Source organism: Falco rusticolus, chromosome 5 (genome assembly GCF_015220075.1).
Source record: "Falco rusticolus isolate bFalRus1 chromosome 5, bFalRus1.pri, whole genome shotgun sequence".
Taxonomy (NCBI): domain Eukaryota; kingdom Metazoa; phylum Chordata; class Aves; order Falconiformes; family Falconidae; genus Falco; species Falco rusticolus.
Genome location: NC_051191.1, coordinates 14,797,615 through 14,816,742, shown reverse-complemented (window position 1 = coordinate 14,816,742; position 19,128 = coordinate 14,797,615). Strand labels below are relative to the sequence as shown.

General features: G+C 65.2%; 2 protein-coding genes and 1 non-coding gene across 4 annotated transcripts; 1 reads left to right on the top strand and 2 right to left on the bottom strand.

Moving 5' to 3' along the window:
* Nucleotides 1–292: 292 nt before the first annotated feature.
* On the bottom strand, nucleotides 293–4,209 carry RPS9 (ribosomal protein S9). Its single transcript, XM_037388569.1, has 6 exons — nucleotides 4,112–4,209; nucleotides 3,337–3,442; nucleotides 3,139–3,261; nucleotides 2,083–2,269; nucleotides 1,064–1,272; nucleotides 293–356 (listed from the first exon to the last, which is right to left on the bottom strand). The coding sequence occupies exons 2-5, from the start codon at nucleotides 3,431–3,433 to the stop codon at nucleotides 1,095–1,097; spliced, it is 585 nt and encodes a 194-aa protein (XP_037244466.1). The 5' UTR covers nucleotides 3,434–3,442; nucleotides 4,112–4,209; the 3' UTR covers nucleotides 293–356; nucleotides 1,064–1,094.
* LOC119149495 lies at nucleotides 426–519 on the bottom strand. The gene has a single exon (XR_005104728.1). It is a non-coding gene; the product is annotated as a small nucleolar RNA SNORD88 (small nucleolar RNA).
* A 1,624-nt stretch (nucleotides 4,210–5,833) lies between the features above and the next one.
* LMTK3 (lemur tyrosine kinase 3) lies at nucleotides 5,834–19,054 on the top strand. 2 transcript variants are annotated; one of them, XM_037388465.1, is made up of 15 exons: nucleotides 5,834–6,037; nucleotides 7,575–7,708; nucleotides 7,812–7,956; nucleotides 9,079–9,155; nucleotides 9,243–9,361; nucleotides 9,463–9,550; nucleotides 9,920–10,068; nucleotides 10,410–10,494; nucleotides 11,108–11,229; nucleotides 11,856–12,005; nucleotides 12,805–16,631; nucleotides 17,178–17,539; nucleotides 17,656–17,743; nucleotides 18,133–18,274; nucleotides 18,711–19,054. In XM_037388465.1, exons 1-14 carry the CDS (start codon nucleotides 5,935–5,937, stop codon nucleotides 18,252–18,254), a joined length of 5,571 nt encoding a protein of 1,856 aa, XP_037244362.1. In that variant the 5' UTR covers nucleotides 5,834–5,934; the 3' UTR covers nucleotides 18,255–18,274; nucleotides 18,711–19,054. The 2 variants fall into 2 exon arrangements, with proteins under 2 accessions (XP_037244362.1, XP_037244363.1); XM_037388466.1 differs by lacking the exon at nucleotides 18,133–18,274.
* The last annotated feature ends 74 nt before the right edge of the window (nucleotides 19,055–19,128 follow it).

The following is a 19,128-nucleotide window of genomic DNA, read 5'->3' as shown; positions in this document are numbered from 1 at the left end:
CCAAAAAGCCAAAAACATTAGGGACCCTCCCCAAATCATCAGGGAACCCAGGTACTCAGCCCCCCCCACCCCCCCAAACAAGGTGCTCAGACAAACCCTCCAAATTGAGGGGTCTAGATAACCCCCCATAAAACTGGGGGACACCCCCCCTCCCCCCCAAAAAAACCCACCCTCCCAGGAACTGAGGCATCCAACCCGCCCCAAGGTTGGGGACTCCCCTCCCCCCCAAAAAAGCCTCCAAGGAACACAGGAGGCTGCTGTGTGCCCCCCCCAAACACAAAAGAGACACCAGTGAGACAACTCCATTTATTGGCATTAACCCCCACAGGGGGACCCCGAATTCTGGGAGCTGGGACCTGGAAAAAAAGCAGGGGGGTTAGTGGTGGGGACCCCAAAAACCAGCACACACAACCAGCACCCCCAGGGGCCCCCTCAGACCCCCCAGGGTGTCAAGGTCCCTGGAGGGTGCACAGACATCGTCAGGGGTTTCAGCGCCCAGTGCTGCCATCATGGGGGGCCCCCAAAATGCACCACCACCCCCAAAAAGCCCCCCCAAACTTCCAGCCCCACTTTCTACCCCTATTCCTAACCTCTCAAGAAACCCAGCACCCCAAAACCCAACCCCCCAAAACCCCCAGCACCCCAAAAATCCCACCCCAAAGTCCCTGAAACCCACCCCAAGATCTCCCATCCCCAAAACCCACTCCCCAAATTCCTCCAGCATCCCAGAACATCCAGTGCACTCAAAACCTGACACCATCCTAAGACCCAGCACCCCCAAAACCTGCTCCAAGTACTTCCAGCACCCCAAAACCCGCAAACCCCTCCCCCCACCCCTAAGACTCCCAGCACCCCCAAAACCTTTTCTCTACTGATTAACTCCAGCACCCCAAAACCCACTCCCCATTGAATAGCCCCAGCACCCCAAAACCCTTGCAACCCCAAACCCAACACCCATGCCCCAATTCCTGCCCCCCCCCCCAACCACCTCCAACCCCACTCCCCTCCCCACCCCTCTGTCCCCCCACAAACCCCTTCCCCACAGCACACGTCATGCTCTCACCCCAGGGTCGTCCCCCCAGTTTTCAGGGGGCTCAGTCCTCCTCCTCGTCCTCGCCCCCCCCTGCACCCCCCTGCCCCTTCTTGGCGTTCTTCCTCTTGACCCTGCCAGGGCGACCCCCCCCATAGGGAGAGCGCAGTGAGAAGTCGATGTGCTTCTGCGAGTCCAGCCGCACGATGAAAGAGGGGATGTTCACCACCTGCTTCCGCACCCTGGGGGGAACCCCAAAATCGGGGGGGTCAGCACTCCAAAAAACTATACCAGCAACTCCCTCCAGGCACCCCAACCCCACTGCAGGGAGATCCTGCCCTGGGGAATGGGGATCTGGCTCTGAAACGGTACTTTCTGTTAATGTTGGGTCCCCATAAAATTTGGGGTGCATCCCTTAAATCTTGGGGTACCCCTTAACTGCAGGACCGTTGTTTTGGGGGTACACTCTTGCAAAGTGTTGCCCCTTCCCTATTATGGAACAGTGTTACCTAGGGCAGGGGCTCCCAGCAGCAGGGTGCTGAGGCTGTGCAGCTGAGCACAGACACCAGCCCCTTTGCAGGGTGTGTGCAGTGAGAGCTGGGGGGTAAGGAGGACAGTATGGGTGTGCAGATTGACATGTGCCTCCCCAAAATTTAGGGGTGGTGTCTGCCAGTGTGTGGGCCCCCTAAAATTTGGGGGGGTCACCCAGATGTAGACCCCAGCCTCTTTGCAGTGTGTCTTCAGTGAGAATTGGGAGGACAGATGAAGAGGGAGGAGATGAAGCACAGTATGGGGGTGTAGACTGAAGTGTGCCCCCCACAAAATTTAGGGGGGTGCTCAGCAGCATGCAGCCCCCCCCCAGATTTGAAGGGCGGGGGGGTTACCTGTGCTTGGACCCCGTCCCCTTCACAAGGTGTACGGCAGAGCCGCAGTGAACCTTGCCGACCTCGCTGGGGGCTGACCCTCACAGTGCAGAGAGGGTTTGCTCATGCTGTGGAAGGGCCCCTCAGGGTTTGGGGCAGCCCTGAGGGGTGAGGGGCGTAGGGACCCACCGAATGTGGCGCTGACGGATGAGGACACGAGCATGGTGGATGGACTTGGCCAGGCCCAGCTTGAAGACCTGAGTCTGGAGACGCCGCTCAAGGAAATCCTCAATCTTCAGCCCCAGGATGTAATCCAGCTTCATCTTCCCCTCATCCAGCACCCCGATGCGCACCAGCCGCCGCAGCAGCGCATTCCCTGAGGAGGGGACAGAGGGAACACGGTGAAACATGGGAAAATGTGGCACAAAGGGGATGAAATGGGGGTAAATGGGGTCAAAACAGACTGAAACACAGGGAAAAGGGGGGCAATCAGGCTGAAACGGGGGGGGGGGGGGGGGAAATGGAGGCAGAAGAGGGGCAAATTGACCAAAACAGGCAAAATGAGGGGAAGAGGGGCCCAAATGGGCTGGAATGGGGACAAACAGGCTGAAACAGGAGCAAAAGACAACAACAAGAGGCAAACGGGCAGGGAAGGGGTGACAGTATGGGAGGAAATGGAGGAAAAAAGGGGAATGAGATGGATCAAAGGGGGCCCGGGAGAGAAGAACAGAAGGAAAGCGGGAGCTGGAACAGGGGGAAGGGGGGCAAAAAGGGACAGAAACAAGAAAAAAGGGGTGAAAATATGAAGGAACAGGGTCAAAGTGAGAAGAATTGGAGAAAGAAGGGGGTGAGATGGAGCAAAGCTGGAGAAAGTGAGGGACAAGATGACCAAATGGGACAAAAAAAAAGGGGGGGCACAGTGAGGCAAAGTGGGCGGTGAGGGGCGTAAAAGGGAGAGGACCAGAAAAAAGGACAGACAAAAAGAAAAGAGAGGGGACCAGGGCAGGAAAAAAAAAAAGAGGGGGATAAGAGAAAACAAGGGGAGGAAATGGGGGGAAAAATTGTGGGGAAGTAGTTAAAAATGGGGTGATCAAAACAGGGAGAAAAGGGGGAAACTGAAAAAAAAAGTAAAGAATGAAAAAGGGGTGAAAAAAGGAAGAGTAAGGACAAAGAGTGGGGAAAAAAGCTGGCACCAAAGGGGGGTGCCAGGGAGGAAAAAGGGTGACCCCTGAAATAAAACCTCACCCTCAAAGAGGCGCCGCGGGTCCTTCTCGTCAAGGGTCAGCAGCTCCCGCGCTGCCTTACGGATCTTGGCCAGGGTGAACTTGACCCGCCAGACCTCCCGCTTGTTGCGCAGGCCATATTCCCCTGGAAGGGAACAGGGGGGTCAGGGGGACCCCCAAAGCACCCCCTCCAATTCTTCAGCAGCCCCCCCCAACTCACCAATGAGCTTCAGCTCCTGGTCGAGGCGGGATTTCTCAAAGGGACGTCGAGGGGTGACATAGGTTTTTCGGCACACCCAGCTGCGGGCAACTGGCATGGCAGCGGTCTGTGGGGAGTGGAAGGAGCATATTGTGGGGGGTCAGGCCTGCTGAACCCCCTCCCTAAAATAAAAGGGGGAGTCCCACACGTGCGACAGCTAGCCTAAGAAAGAATTGGGCCCCCCTTTTGCGCTGGAAGTTGCACCCGTGACTCAGCATGTGTATGTGCCCCCATATTATCTAGGGGTTGTGCTGAGCCTTTAACTGGGGATGGGGATGCTTCGGGGGGCTCTAAAGCCCTAGGTGGTGGTGGGACCCCAACTCCCTCAACAGGCGGGAGGGTCTGACCACCTCCTCATTGGTTCCTTCTAGCACTGCGGTGGGGTGGGGCGGCTCCAGAGCCCCCGGGGGTCCCGGGCACCCCAAAATGAGCCCACTGCCCCGGCTACAGTTAATGCCGTGAAGGGAGATGCCCCAGAACCCCCCTGGGGCTGCAGGAGACCCTCAGAATACCCCGACGGGTGATGTCTTAGGCTGGGATCCCCCCCCAACACGTGTCTCCCTACTCTGCGCATGCGCGGGGGCCGCACAGGCCCGGGGCCCTGCCTGGGGCCGGCTCATGCGCAGAGCGGGCGGAGACCCCCGGCACAAGGCCGCAGGCCAGGCCTGAGCTCGCCGTTCCCCTGACCCCAAGCCGAGCCCCGGTTCGGGTCCCGCGCTGCCAGATCCAGCCTCACCTCCGCGGCGGCCGCAGTGGCGGAAAAGGGGGAGATACCGGCGCCAGCGCCGCTTTATATAGGCCACGCGGATGTCCCCGCCTCTCACACGAGGTCAGCCAATGAGAAGGCACGTTGCTTGCGTACCGCCGGCCAATGGCTGAGCGCGCCTGGAGTGCACCGAGACGAGGAGCAGCCCCGTCTGGGCGGCGCCATTGTTCCGGGAGGGAGGGGGAAGCGCGGGGTCCGCCGGTCGGGGTGCTGGGCGCTGCCAGTAGGCAGCAGCACCCAGGGGCCTGGCGGACACCAGGCTGACTGTGAGCCACCAACGTGGCACTGGTGTCCTGGGCTGTGTCACCCAGTATGAGTGGTCAAGGTGGCCTTTCTCCAGTCAGCACTGGTGGGACACTGGGAGGACCTGGTCCACCCCCCATCTCCCAGTATGAGTGAGCTGGAGCTACTGCTGAGACCCCAGCCAGGGACCACCAAGGGGAGGGGACAGCGGGGATGTTGGGGGGGAGGTGGCACCAGCAAGGTCTCTGGTGGGACCTCAGGGACGTCACACAGGTGGGACTGGGCTTGTCCACTGGTGACAAGGGACAGGGCAGTTGGGAAATTACACCATCGAGGCCACCAGCTGGTGGCCATGGGGGACCCACCGCTGGTAGACCAGTTCAAGGACATGGTGGCCCCTGTGGTCCCCACCCTGGCCACCTGCATGTCCCCTCCAGTGTCCCCCACTTGTCCCTTCCATGGCCACCTGCACGTCCCCACCATGTCTCCTCTCTGTCCCCGCCATGTCCCCTCAATATGTCCTCCTCATATATGTCTCCTTCCATATCCCTCTCCTTGTCCTCTCCAGTGTCACCTGATGTCATTACCCCCCCCCCCCCCCCGTGACACTCATGTCCCTTCCATGGCCATGGCCAACGCTGTCCCCAGCGTCCCTCTATGCCCCACCCCCGTGTCCACCTTTGTCCCCTCCTTGACCATTTGTTTTTCCCCCCATGTCCCCCCTCTGTGTGCCCTCATGTCCCCCACACAGCCACCCCCGTGTCCCCTCCAGTGTCACCCGTGTCCCCCCACGTCCCCTCTCTGTCCCCCCCACAGCCACCTCCGTGTCCCCTCCAGTGTCACCCGTGTCCCCCCACGTCCCCCGCTCTGGCCACCTCCTCGCTCCCCCCCCCGCGTCCCCCCTCTGTCGCCCCGTCCCCCGTCTCCCCCCTCGCCCCCCCGCCCCACCCCCCGTGGTACCCAGCCCCGTCGCCATGGCAACCCCCTGCATCCCGCGCCCCGCCCCGCGCCGGGAGGGCGGCCCCTGCCCTGACAGACAGCCCCGGCGACCAATGGGAGGCGGTGGCCGGCGGGGCGGGGCCGGGGGGGGCGGGGGGGGGGCAGCAGCGCTCCCGCACGGCCGCGCCGGCGGCTCCTCGGCCGCCTCCGCCGCCCTGACCCCCCCCGGGCCCGCTGCTGCCCCCTCGGCACCCTCCAATTGCCCCCCCCGCCCCCCTGCTATCCTCCCAGCCCATTTACTGCCTCTCCCACCCCTTCTGCTCCCCCCCCACCCCCTGCTGTCCCCCCCACCCCATTTACTGCCCCCCATTGTCTCCCATCCTCCCTTCTGCCCCCCCCACCCCCTCCTCTAGCCTCGCCATTGTCCCCCGACCCCCTCTACAGCCCCCCCTCTATCCCCCGACCCCCTCATTGCCCCCCCCCCTCCTTCTAGCCATCCTCCCCCCCCAAACCCAGGATGGCACGGGCTGCCCTCCCCCGGGCCGGGCCGCCCTCCCCTCAGCTGCCCCCCCCCCCGCCCACACCCCGTTAGGGCCCTAGTGGGGGCCGGGATGCGGTGGCCAGGGCCCCCCCCCCTCCTGCTGCCGGCCGCTGCCGCCGCTGCCATGGCCTCGCTCGGGCCCCACGGTGTCCTGGGGGCCCCCCCGGCCCGCGGTGAGTCCTGCCCCCCCAATTGCCCCCCCCGCCATCCAGCCAGCCCCATGGGTGCCTGGCCATCCATCCATCCGCCCATCCATCCATCCATCCCCATGGCCAGCCATCTGTCCATCTGTCTGTCCATCCCCATGGCTGTCTGTCCATCCAGCCCCACACTGACCATCCCCATGTCCCTCCGTCTGTCCAGCCAGCCAGCCCTATGGCCATCCATCTGTCCATCCAGCCCCATGGCTGTCTGTCCGTCTGTCCATCCAGCCCCACATCATCCATCTCCACGTCTGCCTGTACATTTATCCAGCCAGCCAGCCCCACATCATCCATCTCCACGTCTGCCTGTCCATCCACCCGTCCAGCCAGCCCCACATCCATCTGTCCAGCCAGCCAGTCCCATGTCCATCCAGCCCCATGTCCATCTGTCCCCACATCATTCATCCATCTCATCCGTGCGTGTGTCCATCCCTGTGTCCATCTGTCCCCATCTTGCATCCCTTGCCTGTGCCCCTCTGTCCGTCGCTCCCCGCATCCCTCCATCCCCACATCCGTCTATCCCTCGGTCTATCCCTCCGTCTCTCTGTCCTGCCCCCCACCCCCCCTCCCTGGTCCCCAGCCCTCAACCCCTTCCCTCCGGTCCCCCCCGCCTTGTCCCCAGCCTTCTGTTGTCCCCATCATCGCCCCTTGTCCCCCCGCCTTGTCCCCATCTCTTGTGCCCCCCCATCCCCAGCACTCTGTTGTCCCCAGCCCCTCGGCTTCCCCGCCCCCCCCCCGCCCCATCCCTTCATCCCCCCATTGTCCCCAGCCTCCCGTTGTCCCCATCCCCTGTATACCCCTCCCGTGCCCCCCATACCTCTGTCCCCTGTTGTGTCCCCATCCCCTACCCCCCCATTGTCCCTGTCCCCCCATTGTCCCCGTCCCCTGTCCCCCGTTGTCCCCAGCCCCCTTGTTGTCCCTCCCCCCCATCACCCTCCCTCCTCCATTACCCGGCTGGGAAAGGAGAGGGGGGAGGGAACCCGGGCATCCATACCCCTCCATCGTGTCCCCGGGGCGGAACTGGGCCCCTGAGGGGCGGGGGGGGGGGGGGGGGGGGGGGGGGGGCTAAACACCTGTCCCCACGGGCTCAGCTAGATGGAAATGGCTGATGCGACCCCCCACCCCTGGGGACATCCCCCTCTCTGAGACACCCCCCATGGGACTCTCCCCAGGCAGGACCCCCCAGCCCCACGGGACCCCCAAAATTACACCCAACTGCCCCCCCACCCCCATGGGTCCCCCTTCAGCTGCCCCGCCCCCCCCCCGCAGCCAGGGTGCCCACCACCGGGACCCCATATCACCCCCGTGGGACCCTCCTGCCTGGTGCACCCTCCAACCACCACCCACAGCCCCATGGGGCCCCCCCAGATACATCCCATGCCCCCCCCCCCGTGCCCCCCATCACCCCCGGGCCCCACCCCCCCAGTCTTCCTCCCCCCAGCCCCGGGGTGCACCCCACTACCTTGGGGACCCCCCAAAATGGCTTCTCCTCCCTCCACCCCCCCAGGGAGCCTGCCCCCCGGGCGGGGGCTGCTGCCCCCCCCTTACGCCGTGGTGCTCATCTCCTGCTCTGGGCTGGTGGCCTTCGTCCTCCTCCTCCTCACCTGCCTGTGCTGCAAACGGGGCGACGTGGGCTTCAAGGTGAGGGGTGCTGTCCCCCCTCCAGCATGCTGGGGGGTGGGGGAGGGCCACCCCTTGATGCACTTTGACGCCCCCTTGCACCCACCCACCCGGGGGGACACAGGAGTTCGAGAACCCCGAGGGGGAGGAGGACTCCGGGGAGTTCACACCACCAGCGGAGGAGACCTCATCCTCCCCATCCCTGCCCGATGTCTACGTCCTACCCTTGGGGGAGGTAGGGGGGCCCACCCCCCCACCCCCCCCCACCGGTAAGGGGGGCTGGGGCGTGGGGGAGGTGATGGGGAGAGGGACTCCATGGATTGGCTCTTGGGCTCTTGGGGGGGTCAAAGAGGGGTTCTAGGTCACTCAGTGTGTGATTTGGGGGGGTGTGAAAGTGGGTTCTAGGTCACCCAATGGCTTGGGGGGATCCTCTGGGTGACCCAATGGTTTAGGGGACCTCATGAATGCTCAGAGACACCCCAGAGGCACTGGGCGGGGGGGGGGGCTATGGGTGTTCTAGGTCACCCAGCGGGTGGTTTTGGGAGGTTGAAAGGGGGTTCTAGATCACCCAAGGGCTTGGGGGGATTCTGTGGGTCACCCAATGGCTTGGTCACCCAATGGTTCATGGGGGCCCTCTAGGGGCTCAGAGGCACCCCACAGGCACTGGGGGTGGGCTATGGGTGTTCTAGGTCACCCAGCATGTGGTTTGGGGGGAATGAAAGAGGGTTCTAGGTCACCCAAGGGCTTGGGGGGATCCTCTGGGTCACCCAGTGGTTTAGGGGGGCCCTCTAGGTGCTCAGAGGCACCCCACAGGCACTGGGGGGGCCCTACGGGTGTTCTAGATCACCCAGCAGGCACTTCAAGGTGGCTCAAAGGAGGTTCTAGGTCACCCAACAGATTGGGGGGATCCTGTGGATGCTCTAGGTGTCCCCCCCAGTACCGAGTGACCCCCTCACAAGCTCCTTGTTACCCTTGGATTCTTTTTGAAGTATCTGGGGTACCAGCATTTAGGGCAGGGAGCACCCAGTATTGTGAGGGCACCCAGAATTTAGGGGGGCCCCACCCTGGGGTAATTAAACTGGGGCAGGTGTCGATGCCCCAGAAATGTCACCAGTTGCTGATCAAAGTGGTGACATGCAGTGGCGCTGAGATGCCAGCAGCTGAGACAGGGGGTGGATGTCCCCCCCCAAAACTGCTCATCAGGGGGGGCTGAGCCCCCCCAGTATACCTTGCCCCATCTTGGGGTATTATTGGGACCCCTTAATGGGTTCTGCCCCAAGTGGGGGGGGGGGGGGGGGGGGGCTGATGGCTCCAGGGCACCGATAAGGTCCCTGTGGGAGCCCCACTGCACCCCACCCCCCCAAAAAAAACCCTTGCACCCCTAATTCTAGACCCATCGAAGCCCCCAAGCTTGAGCCGGCAGCATCTGAGCTACCTCCAGGAGATTGGCACTGGCTGGTTCGGGAAGGTGAGGGAGGGGTCTCGGCAGGGCGGAGGGGGGATTTAACAGGGGAGTCACTCCCCTGAACCCCAAAACTTCTTGCCCCCCCCTCAGGTGATCCTGGGGGAGCTGTTGGGGGATGCCAGCCCAGCACAGGTGGTGGTGAAGGAGCTTCGAGCTGGTGCCGGAGCCCCTGAGCAGCGACGCTTCTTGGATGAAGCTCAACCCTACCGGTACTGGGGAGGGGGGAGGGGTAACCCCGGCGTCTGAGGGGTTTGGGGGGGCTGGAGCGGGGGGGGATGGGAGCGCATACACGCCCCCCAATGCTTTGCAGGAGCCTCCAGCACCCCAACCTGCTGCAGTGCCTGGGGCTGTGTGGGGAGAGCGGGCCACTGCTACTGGTCATGGAGTACTGCCAGCTGGTAAGCGCTCACGTGGTGGGGGTGGGGGTGTTGCACGGGGGGAGGTGTTGCACGGGGGGGGGGGGTGTACGGGGTGGGGGTTGCACGGGGGAGTTGGCACAAGGGGGTCTGCATGGGGAGGGTTGCACGGGGAGGGTTGCACAGGGAGGGGCTGCACAGCTTTTTGCACATGGGGTTTGCACAAGGGGGGGATGCACAGGAGCGCTGGGCATGAGCACTTGCACGGCGGGGGGTGCGCAAGGGGTTCACAGGGGCTCTGCCCCCTGCCCCCCCCTGCCCCCCGCACCACCCCGTGTCCCAAGACCACCCGGGTCGTGTGTGATCGTGTGTCTGTCCGTCCCTGCCCGTGACCCCATCAACCTCTGGCAGGGGGACCTGAAGCGGTACCTGCGGGCACAGCGGGGGGCTGGGGGGGGGACGCCAGAGCTGCCCCCCCGCGACGTGGCCACGCTGCAGCGGTTGGCGCTCGAGGTGACCCTGGGGCTGCGGCACCTTCACCGCCACGGCTACGTCCACAGGTACTCCCGGGGTCCCCCTTGGGGTGGGGGTCTCCCCCAGACACCTGGGTGACCCCAAAATGCCTGGGTCCCCCCCCAACACCCGGGTCCCCCCCGGGGTGGGTGTCCCCCCGAACACCCAGGTCCCCCTTGGGGTGGGGGTCCCCCCAAACGCCCAGGTCCCCCCAGACACCTGGGTGCCCCTCAGATGCCTGAGTGTCCCCTGGGATGGGGTCCCCCACAAACATGCCTGGGTTCCCCTTGGGGTGGGGTCTCCCTGAATGCCCGAGTCCCCCTTGGGGTGGGGGTCCCCCCAAACGCCTGGGTGGCCCCCGGGCCTGGGGGCTGAGTGGGTCCCGCAGCGACCTGGCCCTCCGCAACTGCCTGCTGACCTCGGAGCTGACGGTGCGGCTGGGGGACTACGGGCTGGCCCACAGCAACTACCGGGTGGGTGGCACCCATGGGGACACGGCCGGGAGGGGACAGGGGTGGGGGGGACACAGGGGTGACTGGGGTGGGGGCAGGGATGGGGAGACACAGGGATGAGGACATAGGGGTGACCAGGATGGGGACCAGCCAGGGCAGAGGGATGCAGGGATGGGCACCAGCTGGGATGGGGACAGGGATGGGAGGACATGGGGATGACCAGGAAGGGGACGACCACGATGGGGACAATCCAAGAGGGGGACACACAGGAACAGGGGCCAGTTGGGATGGAGACACAGGGATGACCGGGATGGGGACAGGGATGGGGACAAGGGACAGAGGGATGACCAGGATGGGGACCAGCCAGGGCAGAGGGATGTGAGGATGGGGACAGGGATGGCAGGACATGGGGATGGGGACAGAGGGACCAGCCAGGATGGGGTGACAAAGCCGGGGACCCACCAGGACAGACCCAGGGGCCTGGGAACATGCTGGGAACACGGTGGGGACAGGGACCCACCAGCACGGGGCCAGGAGCCTCAGGACCAGCTGGGGACAGAACTGGGACCTGCTGGGATGGGTAGGGCCAGTCTGGGGCCAGGGTTGGGGACAATGGGTGACACCCTCCCCCCAGGAGGACTACTACGTGACCCCTGAGCGGCTGTGGGTCCCCCTGCGCTGGGTGGCCCCCGAGCTGCTGGCAGAGACCCAGGGGACCCTTGCGGTGGCAGAGCAGAGCAAAGAGAGCAACGTCTGGTGAGTTGGGGACACAGGGGACACCAGGGGACATCAAGGACATTGGGGACACCCCCATCCCAGTGGTGTGGTGTGGCAGCGTCACCCACCCTGGTGCCAGGTTGTCCCAGTGGGGGCATGGGGTTGCAGTGCCCGGGTGTGACTGGGTCCTGATGTCACATTTTGGGGTGTCATGGTGTTACAGTGTTGGGGTGTGACAGCGCTGGGGTGCTGCAGCACCCACCTGTGACAGTGTGACACTGTCCTGATGTCACCACGTCCTGTTGTACCGGCAACGACTGCATGGTGCCCAGGCGGGACATTGTTGTGATGCCAGACATGACAGCATTCAGCCCAACGGCGTCATGGCGTTGTGATGCTACGGTGGGCCCTGGTGTGGCGGTGACAAGTGTCACGGTGTTGTGATGCCACAAGACCCGGCATGATGGCCCCTGGTGTGACAGTGACAAGCATCATGGTGTTGTCACCCCACATGACAGTCACTAGCGTTAGGGTGACAAGCCTCACTGTGTCGTGACGCCACCACACCTGGCATCATGGTGTCACAATGCCACTGTATCCAGCACGACAGTCCTTGGGTGGTGGCGTCTGTGGTGACAAGGAGGGTGTCACGGTGTCCCCATCAGGTCGCTGGGGGTGACGCTGTGGGAGCTGTTTGAGCTGGGGGTCCAGCCCTACCAGCACCTCTCGGACCAGGAGCTCCTCGGCCGCCTGATGCGCCGACGTCCCCTGGCTCTTGGCCGCCCCCGGCTCCGCCTGCCCCACGCTGACAGCTGGTGAGTGGGAGGGGACAGGGGGACATGGGGGGGACAGGGGGACATGGGGGGGGACAGGGACCCCCCAATACATCCACCCACCGGCTGTGTCCTCCCATCTGTCCCTGTCCCCCCAGGGGGGTAGGTGCCCATCCCTTGGGTGTCCCTGCCACTGTCCCTGGGGTGTTCCTGTCACTGTTCCGTTGTCATCCCCCACCCCATGCCACCCCCGTCCCTGGGTTGTCCCCGTCCTTGGGGTGTGTGTCCCTGTCACTGTCCTGTCCTATCCCCCTATGCCATCCCCATCCCTTGGGTGTCCCCATCCCCAGGGTGTCCCTGTCACTTTCCCTGTCCCCTCCCACCATGCCATCCCCTTCCCTGGGGTGTCCCTGACACACACACATCCCTGCCCCTGGGGTGTCCCCGTCACCTCACCCCCCCCCCCCCATTTCCATCCCTGTCGTGTCCCCGTCACCTCCCCCCACCCCCACATCCCCGTCCCTGGGGTGTCCCTGTCACACACACCCCCGCCATCTCCATCCCTGGGGTGTCCCTGTCACCTCCTGCCCCTGCCATCCCCGTCCCCGGGGTGTCCCCATCACCTCCCCACCACCACCATCTCTGTCCCCGGGGTGTCCCCGTCACACCCCCCCACCCCACACCCCCCATCTCCATCCCTGGGGTGCCCCTGTCACAAACACACACACACACACACACCCGCCATCCCCGGGGTGTCCCTGTCTCCCCATCCCTGGGGGGTGTCCCCGTGAGTGCCCCCTGCCCGCCAACACCCACCGTGGGGGGTGGGTGCCACCCGCAGGTTCGGGGTGCTGCAGTCCTGCTGGCGCCCGCCCCCCCAGCGCCCATCGCTGGAAGAGCTGCACCGCCGGCTGAGCACCCTCCTGCGGGGTCCCCAGGGGGGGTCCCCGGCGCCAGCCCCCCCCCCTCGCCCTCCCTCCGCCTTCCCCCTCCTCGACACCTTCCCTGGCCCCGATCCCGAGGACGTCCTCACCGTCACCCAGAGCAGCCGGGGACGTCTGGCTTTCGAGTGTCTTTGGGAACGCGCCCGGGGGGGCCGCTCTGGTGGGGGACCCCCACTTAAAAACCGCCCCAGTACCTTGGGGACCCCCGGGGTGCTGCCGGTGTTGGGTGCCCGCAGCCCCTCGGGGACCAGCGAGTACTACATCCGCCTGGAGGAACACGAAGGTGGGGGGGACGCCGGTGAGGCCATGGCCCCCCCCGCTGTCCCTAGCCGTCGGGGGGGGCTCAACCCCTTTCGCGGGGTGCAGGAGACAGCACTGATGGGGGGAGCTGGGGAAGGGTGGGGGGAGCGCAGCTCGGCAGGGAGCACGGCTGGAAGTGGGGGGAGCAGCCCCCGGCGCCCCTTGGCTTGTCCCCTCTGCCGGGGGGACGAGGAGGGAGAGGATGGGGACACCCCCCCACCCCCCTGTACCTGCGCCCTGGCCCGTGCCGATGTGGTGCGCGGGTGGCGGGAGCGGGGGGCCCCCCTGCGGCCCCGCTGTGACAGCGCCGGGGACGACTCATCCCTGCGGGCGGAGAGGGGGTCCCTGGTGGAGTGTCCCGCGGCCACTGAGGCCACTGAAGCCACCGAGACCGCTGGTCACCCCGGGCTTTGGGGGGCAGAGGGGCAGGGGGCAGCAGTGGGGCAAGACGAGGTGGCACTGTGGGGACAAGAGGGGACGGCGATGACCAAAGAGGTGGCACCTGGGGCGCAAGGGATGTCCCCTTTGGAACTGAAGGTGGCCCCATGGGGACAAGAGCGGTCTTCGTCAATGCAAGAGGGGCCACCGCTGGCACAAGGGACATCCCCTTTGGCATTGGAGATGGCCCCGTGGGGCCAAGAAAGGTCTTTGTTGATGCAAGAGAGGCCACCACTGACAAGAGAGGTGGCACCTGGTTCACAAGGGACATCCCCTTTGGAACTACAGGTGGCCCCTCAGGGACAAGAGAGGCCACCATTGATGCAAGGGACATCCCCTTTGGCATTGGAGATGGCCTTGTGGGGACAACAAAGGTCTTTGTTGATGCAAGAGAGGCCACCATTGACAAGAGAGGTGGCACCTGGGACACAAGGGACACCCCCTTTGGAATTGGATGTGGCCCCATGGGGACAACAGAGGTCTTTGTTGACTCAAGAGAGGCCACTGTTGGCACAAGGGACGTCCCCTTTGGCACTGGAGATGGCTCCATGGGGCCAAGAGAGACCACCGCTGACCAGACAGGTGGCACCTGGGGCACAAGGGACATCCCCTTTGGCATCGGAGGTGGCCTCATGGGGACAAGACATGTCATCGTTGACACAAGAGAGGCCACCGTTGATGCAAGGGACGTCCCCTTTAGCACTGGAGATGGCCCCGTGGGGCCAAGAGAGGCCACCATTGACCAGAGAGGTGGCACCTGGGACACAATCCCCTTCAGCACCCCAGATGGTCCCGTGGGGACAAGGAATGTCACCTTTGACACCAGAAACAGTGCCTGGGACACAAGGGACGTCCCCTCTGGCACCAGAGATGCCCCCATGGGGACAAGAAAGGCCACCGCTGATGGGAGAGGTGGCACCTTCGGCATCAGAGAGGTCCCCTTTGGCACTGGAGACGTCCCCGTGGGGACAAGAAACGTCTTTGAGAGGAGAGGCAGTGCCCAGCACACAAGGGACATCCCCTTTGGCAGCAGAGATGGCCTCATGGGGTCAAGAGATGGCACCTTCGGCACAAGGGATGTCCCCTTTGGCAGCAGAGACATCCCCATGGGCACAAGAGATGGCACCTACACAAGAGATGTTACCCAGGGAACAAGGGTCATCCCCTTGGGCATACGAAATGTCACCTTTGGCACGAGAGACAGTGCCTGGGGGACATGGGACATCCCCAGTGACACCAGAGGTGTCCCCATGGACCCAAGAGATGTCACCTACCCCACCAGAGATGGCACCTGGGGCACAAGGGACATCCCCTTTGTCACAAGAGATGCTGCCTTCATCACAAGGGACGCCCCCTTGGACAGACATGACAGTGCCAGGGGCACAAGGGACCTCCCCGTGGTCACATTGGACAGATGTGACAGCACCCGGCGCACCAGGGACATCCCTGTGGATACAAGGGACGACGCCTGGGGCACCAGGGACATCCCTGAGGGAGGATTTTCCCCGGGGGGGTCCTTGGGGACCCCCACCAGGGTCTCCCTTCCCAGGCACCGGCATCCTCGTGGCCGTGGCTGTGCCACCGCTGGCCGCACTGGCCGAGGGTCCCGAGGAGAAGGTGGCCCTGGTACCCGGGGTTCTCGGGGACCCCCCCACGGTCATCCCCTGGCCAGGCGGGGACACCCAAGGTGGCGGCCCAAGGGGGGGCACAGGGAGGTGCCAAGGGACATCCCCAAAGGGGTCTCCAGAGATGTCCCCAAAGGGATCCCCAGAGAGGTGCCAAGGGATGTCCCCAGAGATGTCCCCAAAGGGATCCCCAGAGATGTGCCAAGGGATGTCCCCAGAGATGTCCCCAAAGGGGTCCACAGCAGGGTCTCCAGAGAGGTGCCAAGAGAAGCCCCCAAAGAGATGTCAAGAGATGTCCCTGTCAGGGTCCCCAGAGAGGTGCCAAGAGACATCCCCAGGGATGCCCCCCCCGAACTGCCCGATGACATCCTCAAGGCAGTGCCCAGAAGGGGACACAAAAAGATGTCCCAGGAGGTCCCCAGAGAAGTGTCCCAAGAGGTCCCCAAAAGGGTCTCTGAGGAGATGCCCAGAGATGTCCCCAAAGGCGTCCTTGGAGAAGGTGCCCAAGGGGTCCCCAAGGAGGTGCTCAAAGTCCCCAACAGGGTCCCCAGCCCGGTCCCCAAAGGGGTCCCCGGGGAAGGGTCCACCCAGGTCTCCGAAGGCATCCCCAAGGAGATGTCAAGAGAGAGCCTCAAGGGGTTCCCCAAGGAGACTCCAAGAGATGTCCCCAAAGAGATGCCAAGAGATGACCCCAAAGGCAGCCCCGAAGAGATGCCAAGAGATGTCCCCAAGGAGACGCCAAGAGATGTCCTCAAGGGGTTCCCCAAGGAGACTCCAAGAGATGTCCCCAAAGGCGTCCCCAAGGAGGTGTCAAGAGATGATGACCCCAAAGGCATCCCCAAAGAAATGCCAAGAGATCTCTCCACAGGGTCCCCAGAGGAGATCCCCAAGAGGGTCCCCAGCGAAACTTCCAGGGGGGCCATCCCCAAAAGAACCTCCCAAGGTGTCCCCAGCCCCAAGGGTGTCACCACCCTCACCGGGACAGCGCCCAGGGGACAGCGGCTACGAGACAGAGACATCCCCATCACCCGCAGCAGGGGCCGGTGGCAGTGGCACCACCAAGGTGGCGGTGACCCCGGGGACACAGGTGTCCCATCGCGGGCAGGGGGACAGGGACGGGGACGTCCCCGGGGCCACTGCCGAAGGGGGGTTCGTGGTGCAGGTGTGCCAGGAGCAACTGCAGGTCACCCTACGCGAGGACGTCACCCGAAATCTGCTGGCACCCCGGGGACAGGACGAGCACCCCGAGGCCCTGGCACAGGGGGGGGCCAGCAGAGGGCGGGTGGGGGACAACGGCCACGGCGGCGGCGCCACCGACGTCCCCGTCCCCACGCCCACCCCCAGCAGCGCCGACATCCGAGGTGGGTGAGGAATGAGGCTGGGAAGAGGGGGGCAACAAGGGGCTTTTGGGGGCAGGAGGTGGGGGGTCTTCTGGGGTGGTGCATTGTGGGAAGGGGGCACCTCCTTGTCCCCCCCTTTTGACTTTTTGTCCCTTTTCTCTGCCCCCTCTAACCCTCCAACCATCCCCACTGCCCTCTAACCTGCCCCACGGCCCTTCTCTACCCCCCAACATCACGGCACTGCCCCCTAACCTGCCCCATTGCCCTGCTCTGCCCCTCAACCTGCCCTCCTGCACCCCCAAACCGCCTAAACCTGCCCCACGCCCCCCTCTAACCCCCCCAACCTTGCTCCACTACCCCTCAACCTGCCCTATAACCCCACCCCCGACCTCCCACTAACCCCTGACCTGCCCCACGGCCCCTCTCCGCCCCCAACCTCCCCTCCCACGCCCTCTATCGCCCCCAACCTTGCCCCACTGTCCCCTAACCTGCCCCACACACCCTCCCCACCCCCCAACCCCGCCCCGCTGCCCTCTCCCCTTCCCCACGGCCTCTGCCCCACCCCAGCGAAGGCCTCCCGCCTCTCTCTCCCGCTGCCGCCCCTGGCCCTGAGGCCCTTCCCCCGGCGCGGCCCGCGAGCCCCGCGCTGGGAGGCGGCGGAGGCGCGGGGGCCGCCGGAGGAGGAGGAGGAGGAGGAGGAGGAGGACGAGGAAGAGGAAGAAGAGGCCGAGGCCGAGGGAGCCGAGGCGGCGGGCGGGGGCGGCGCCGCGGAGCCGGCGGTGCCGGTGGTGGTGACCCGCTGGGACGGGCGCGGCCTCCGGGGCCTCCTCAAGTCGCCGAGGGCCGCGGCTGAAGCGGAAGCGGCGCTGGCGCGGAAGCGCAAGATGGTGTCCTTCTTCGATGACGTCACCATCTACCTCTTTGACCAGGTGGGCGGGGACGGCGCTGATATGCTGGCGGGGCGCGGGAAGCCCCGCCCACAGGGGCGGGGAGGGTGGGGCGGAGGGGAGGGGCGATGACAGGCTCCGCCCCCCACCTCGCGTAGGAGACGCCTACCAACGAGTTGAGCTGCCAGAGCGCCGCCGAGAGGGAGGGGGCGGAGCCCGACGCTTTCGCGCCGCCTGACGGAGTCGGTGGGTACTGCCGCCGCGGGGAGAACCCGGGGGGGAGTGTCCTGCCCCACGGCGGGGGGAACTGGGCCCATGGAGGGGCTCAGCCCCGTATAGGTGGGCCCTGAGCACTGGGGGTGGGGAGTGTCCCTGCCCTGTAGCGGGGGGTCGGGGGTCTTGGGGGGAGACCCTGCCCCGGGTGGGGGCCACTGCCCCATAGCGAGGGGGTCCTGGGTCAAGGGGAGGCTCTGGAACCGCGGCAGGGGGATCTCTGCCCCACATCACGGGAGCCTTTGGGGCAGGGGGGGGTCCCTGCCCAACAGAAGGGGGTCCTGGGGGGTGTGTGTCTCTTCCCCATGACAGGGGTGTCCTGGGCATTGGGGGGGGGGATCCTGACCCCCGGCACCCCACAGGAGGGGTCTTTGAGTGGGAGGAGGAGCGGGACCCCCCCGGCCCCCCCCTGGGTGGGGACCCCCGACGTGGCACCCGCTTCACCGTCTCCCCTGCCCTGGAGCCCCCCCCGGGCCCCCCCTGAGCCCGAGCGCCCCACGGCCCGTGAGTGGGGGGCAGAGCTGGGGGGCTGGGGGGTGCAAAGGGGCAGATAAGGGGGGTTGGGTGGTCCCAGGGGGCAGATCTGGGGGGTGGGGGTCATGAGGCACATTTTGGGGGGGCTGAAGGGTGCGGAGGGGCAGATGGGGGGGCTGGGGGGTTATGGGGCAGGTGAGGGTGGGTGGGGATGCTGAGGGAGCAAAGGAGCAGATGGGGGGGGGGCTATGGGGCAGGTAAAGGGGGTTGGCTGTCCCATGGGGCAGATCCAGGGGGGCTGCGGGGGGTGTCACAGGGGCAGATGGGGGGTCTGAGGGGTGCTATGGGGTGGATGGGGGGGAGGTTGGGGGGTCCTGGTGTGTCAAAGAGGCAGAGCTTGGGGGTTGAGGGTGCTCAGGAGGGGGTTGGAGCTGGGGGTACCTGACACCCCCCCCACCTTTTCCAGCCCCCATCGAGAACTGACCCGGGGGGGGGGGTACCGGAGCCCCTCCCCCAGCCATCGCAGCCACTTGGGGGGGAAGGGGGCTCCCCTGCTGCCCCTCCCCCCCAGCCCCCTCCATGGCGGCGGGGGGAGGGGCCTGATCCTACCCCCGAACACTCCTTTTCTACAGTGACTTTGGGGGGGAGGGCGAATGGCCCCCCCCAGCCGGTGCCAAAATGGGGGCCGCTCCCCTCCCCCCTACCCCAGACCCAGCAAGGGGGGGCCCTGCCCCCATGTAGCCCCCCCAGTGCCAAACTTGGGGGTCCCGAGGAAGAACAAACCCCCCCCCAGAATGGGGGAGGGGGGGGTGGGGGAGGGTCAAGGGGGGGGAGGGGCATTAAAAAAAAAAAACTCCGGGTCTGGCTTTTACTTTGAATAATAT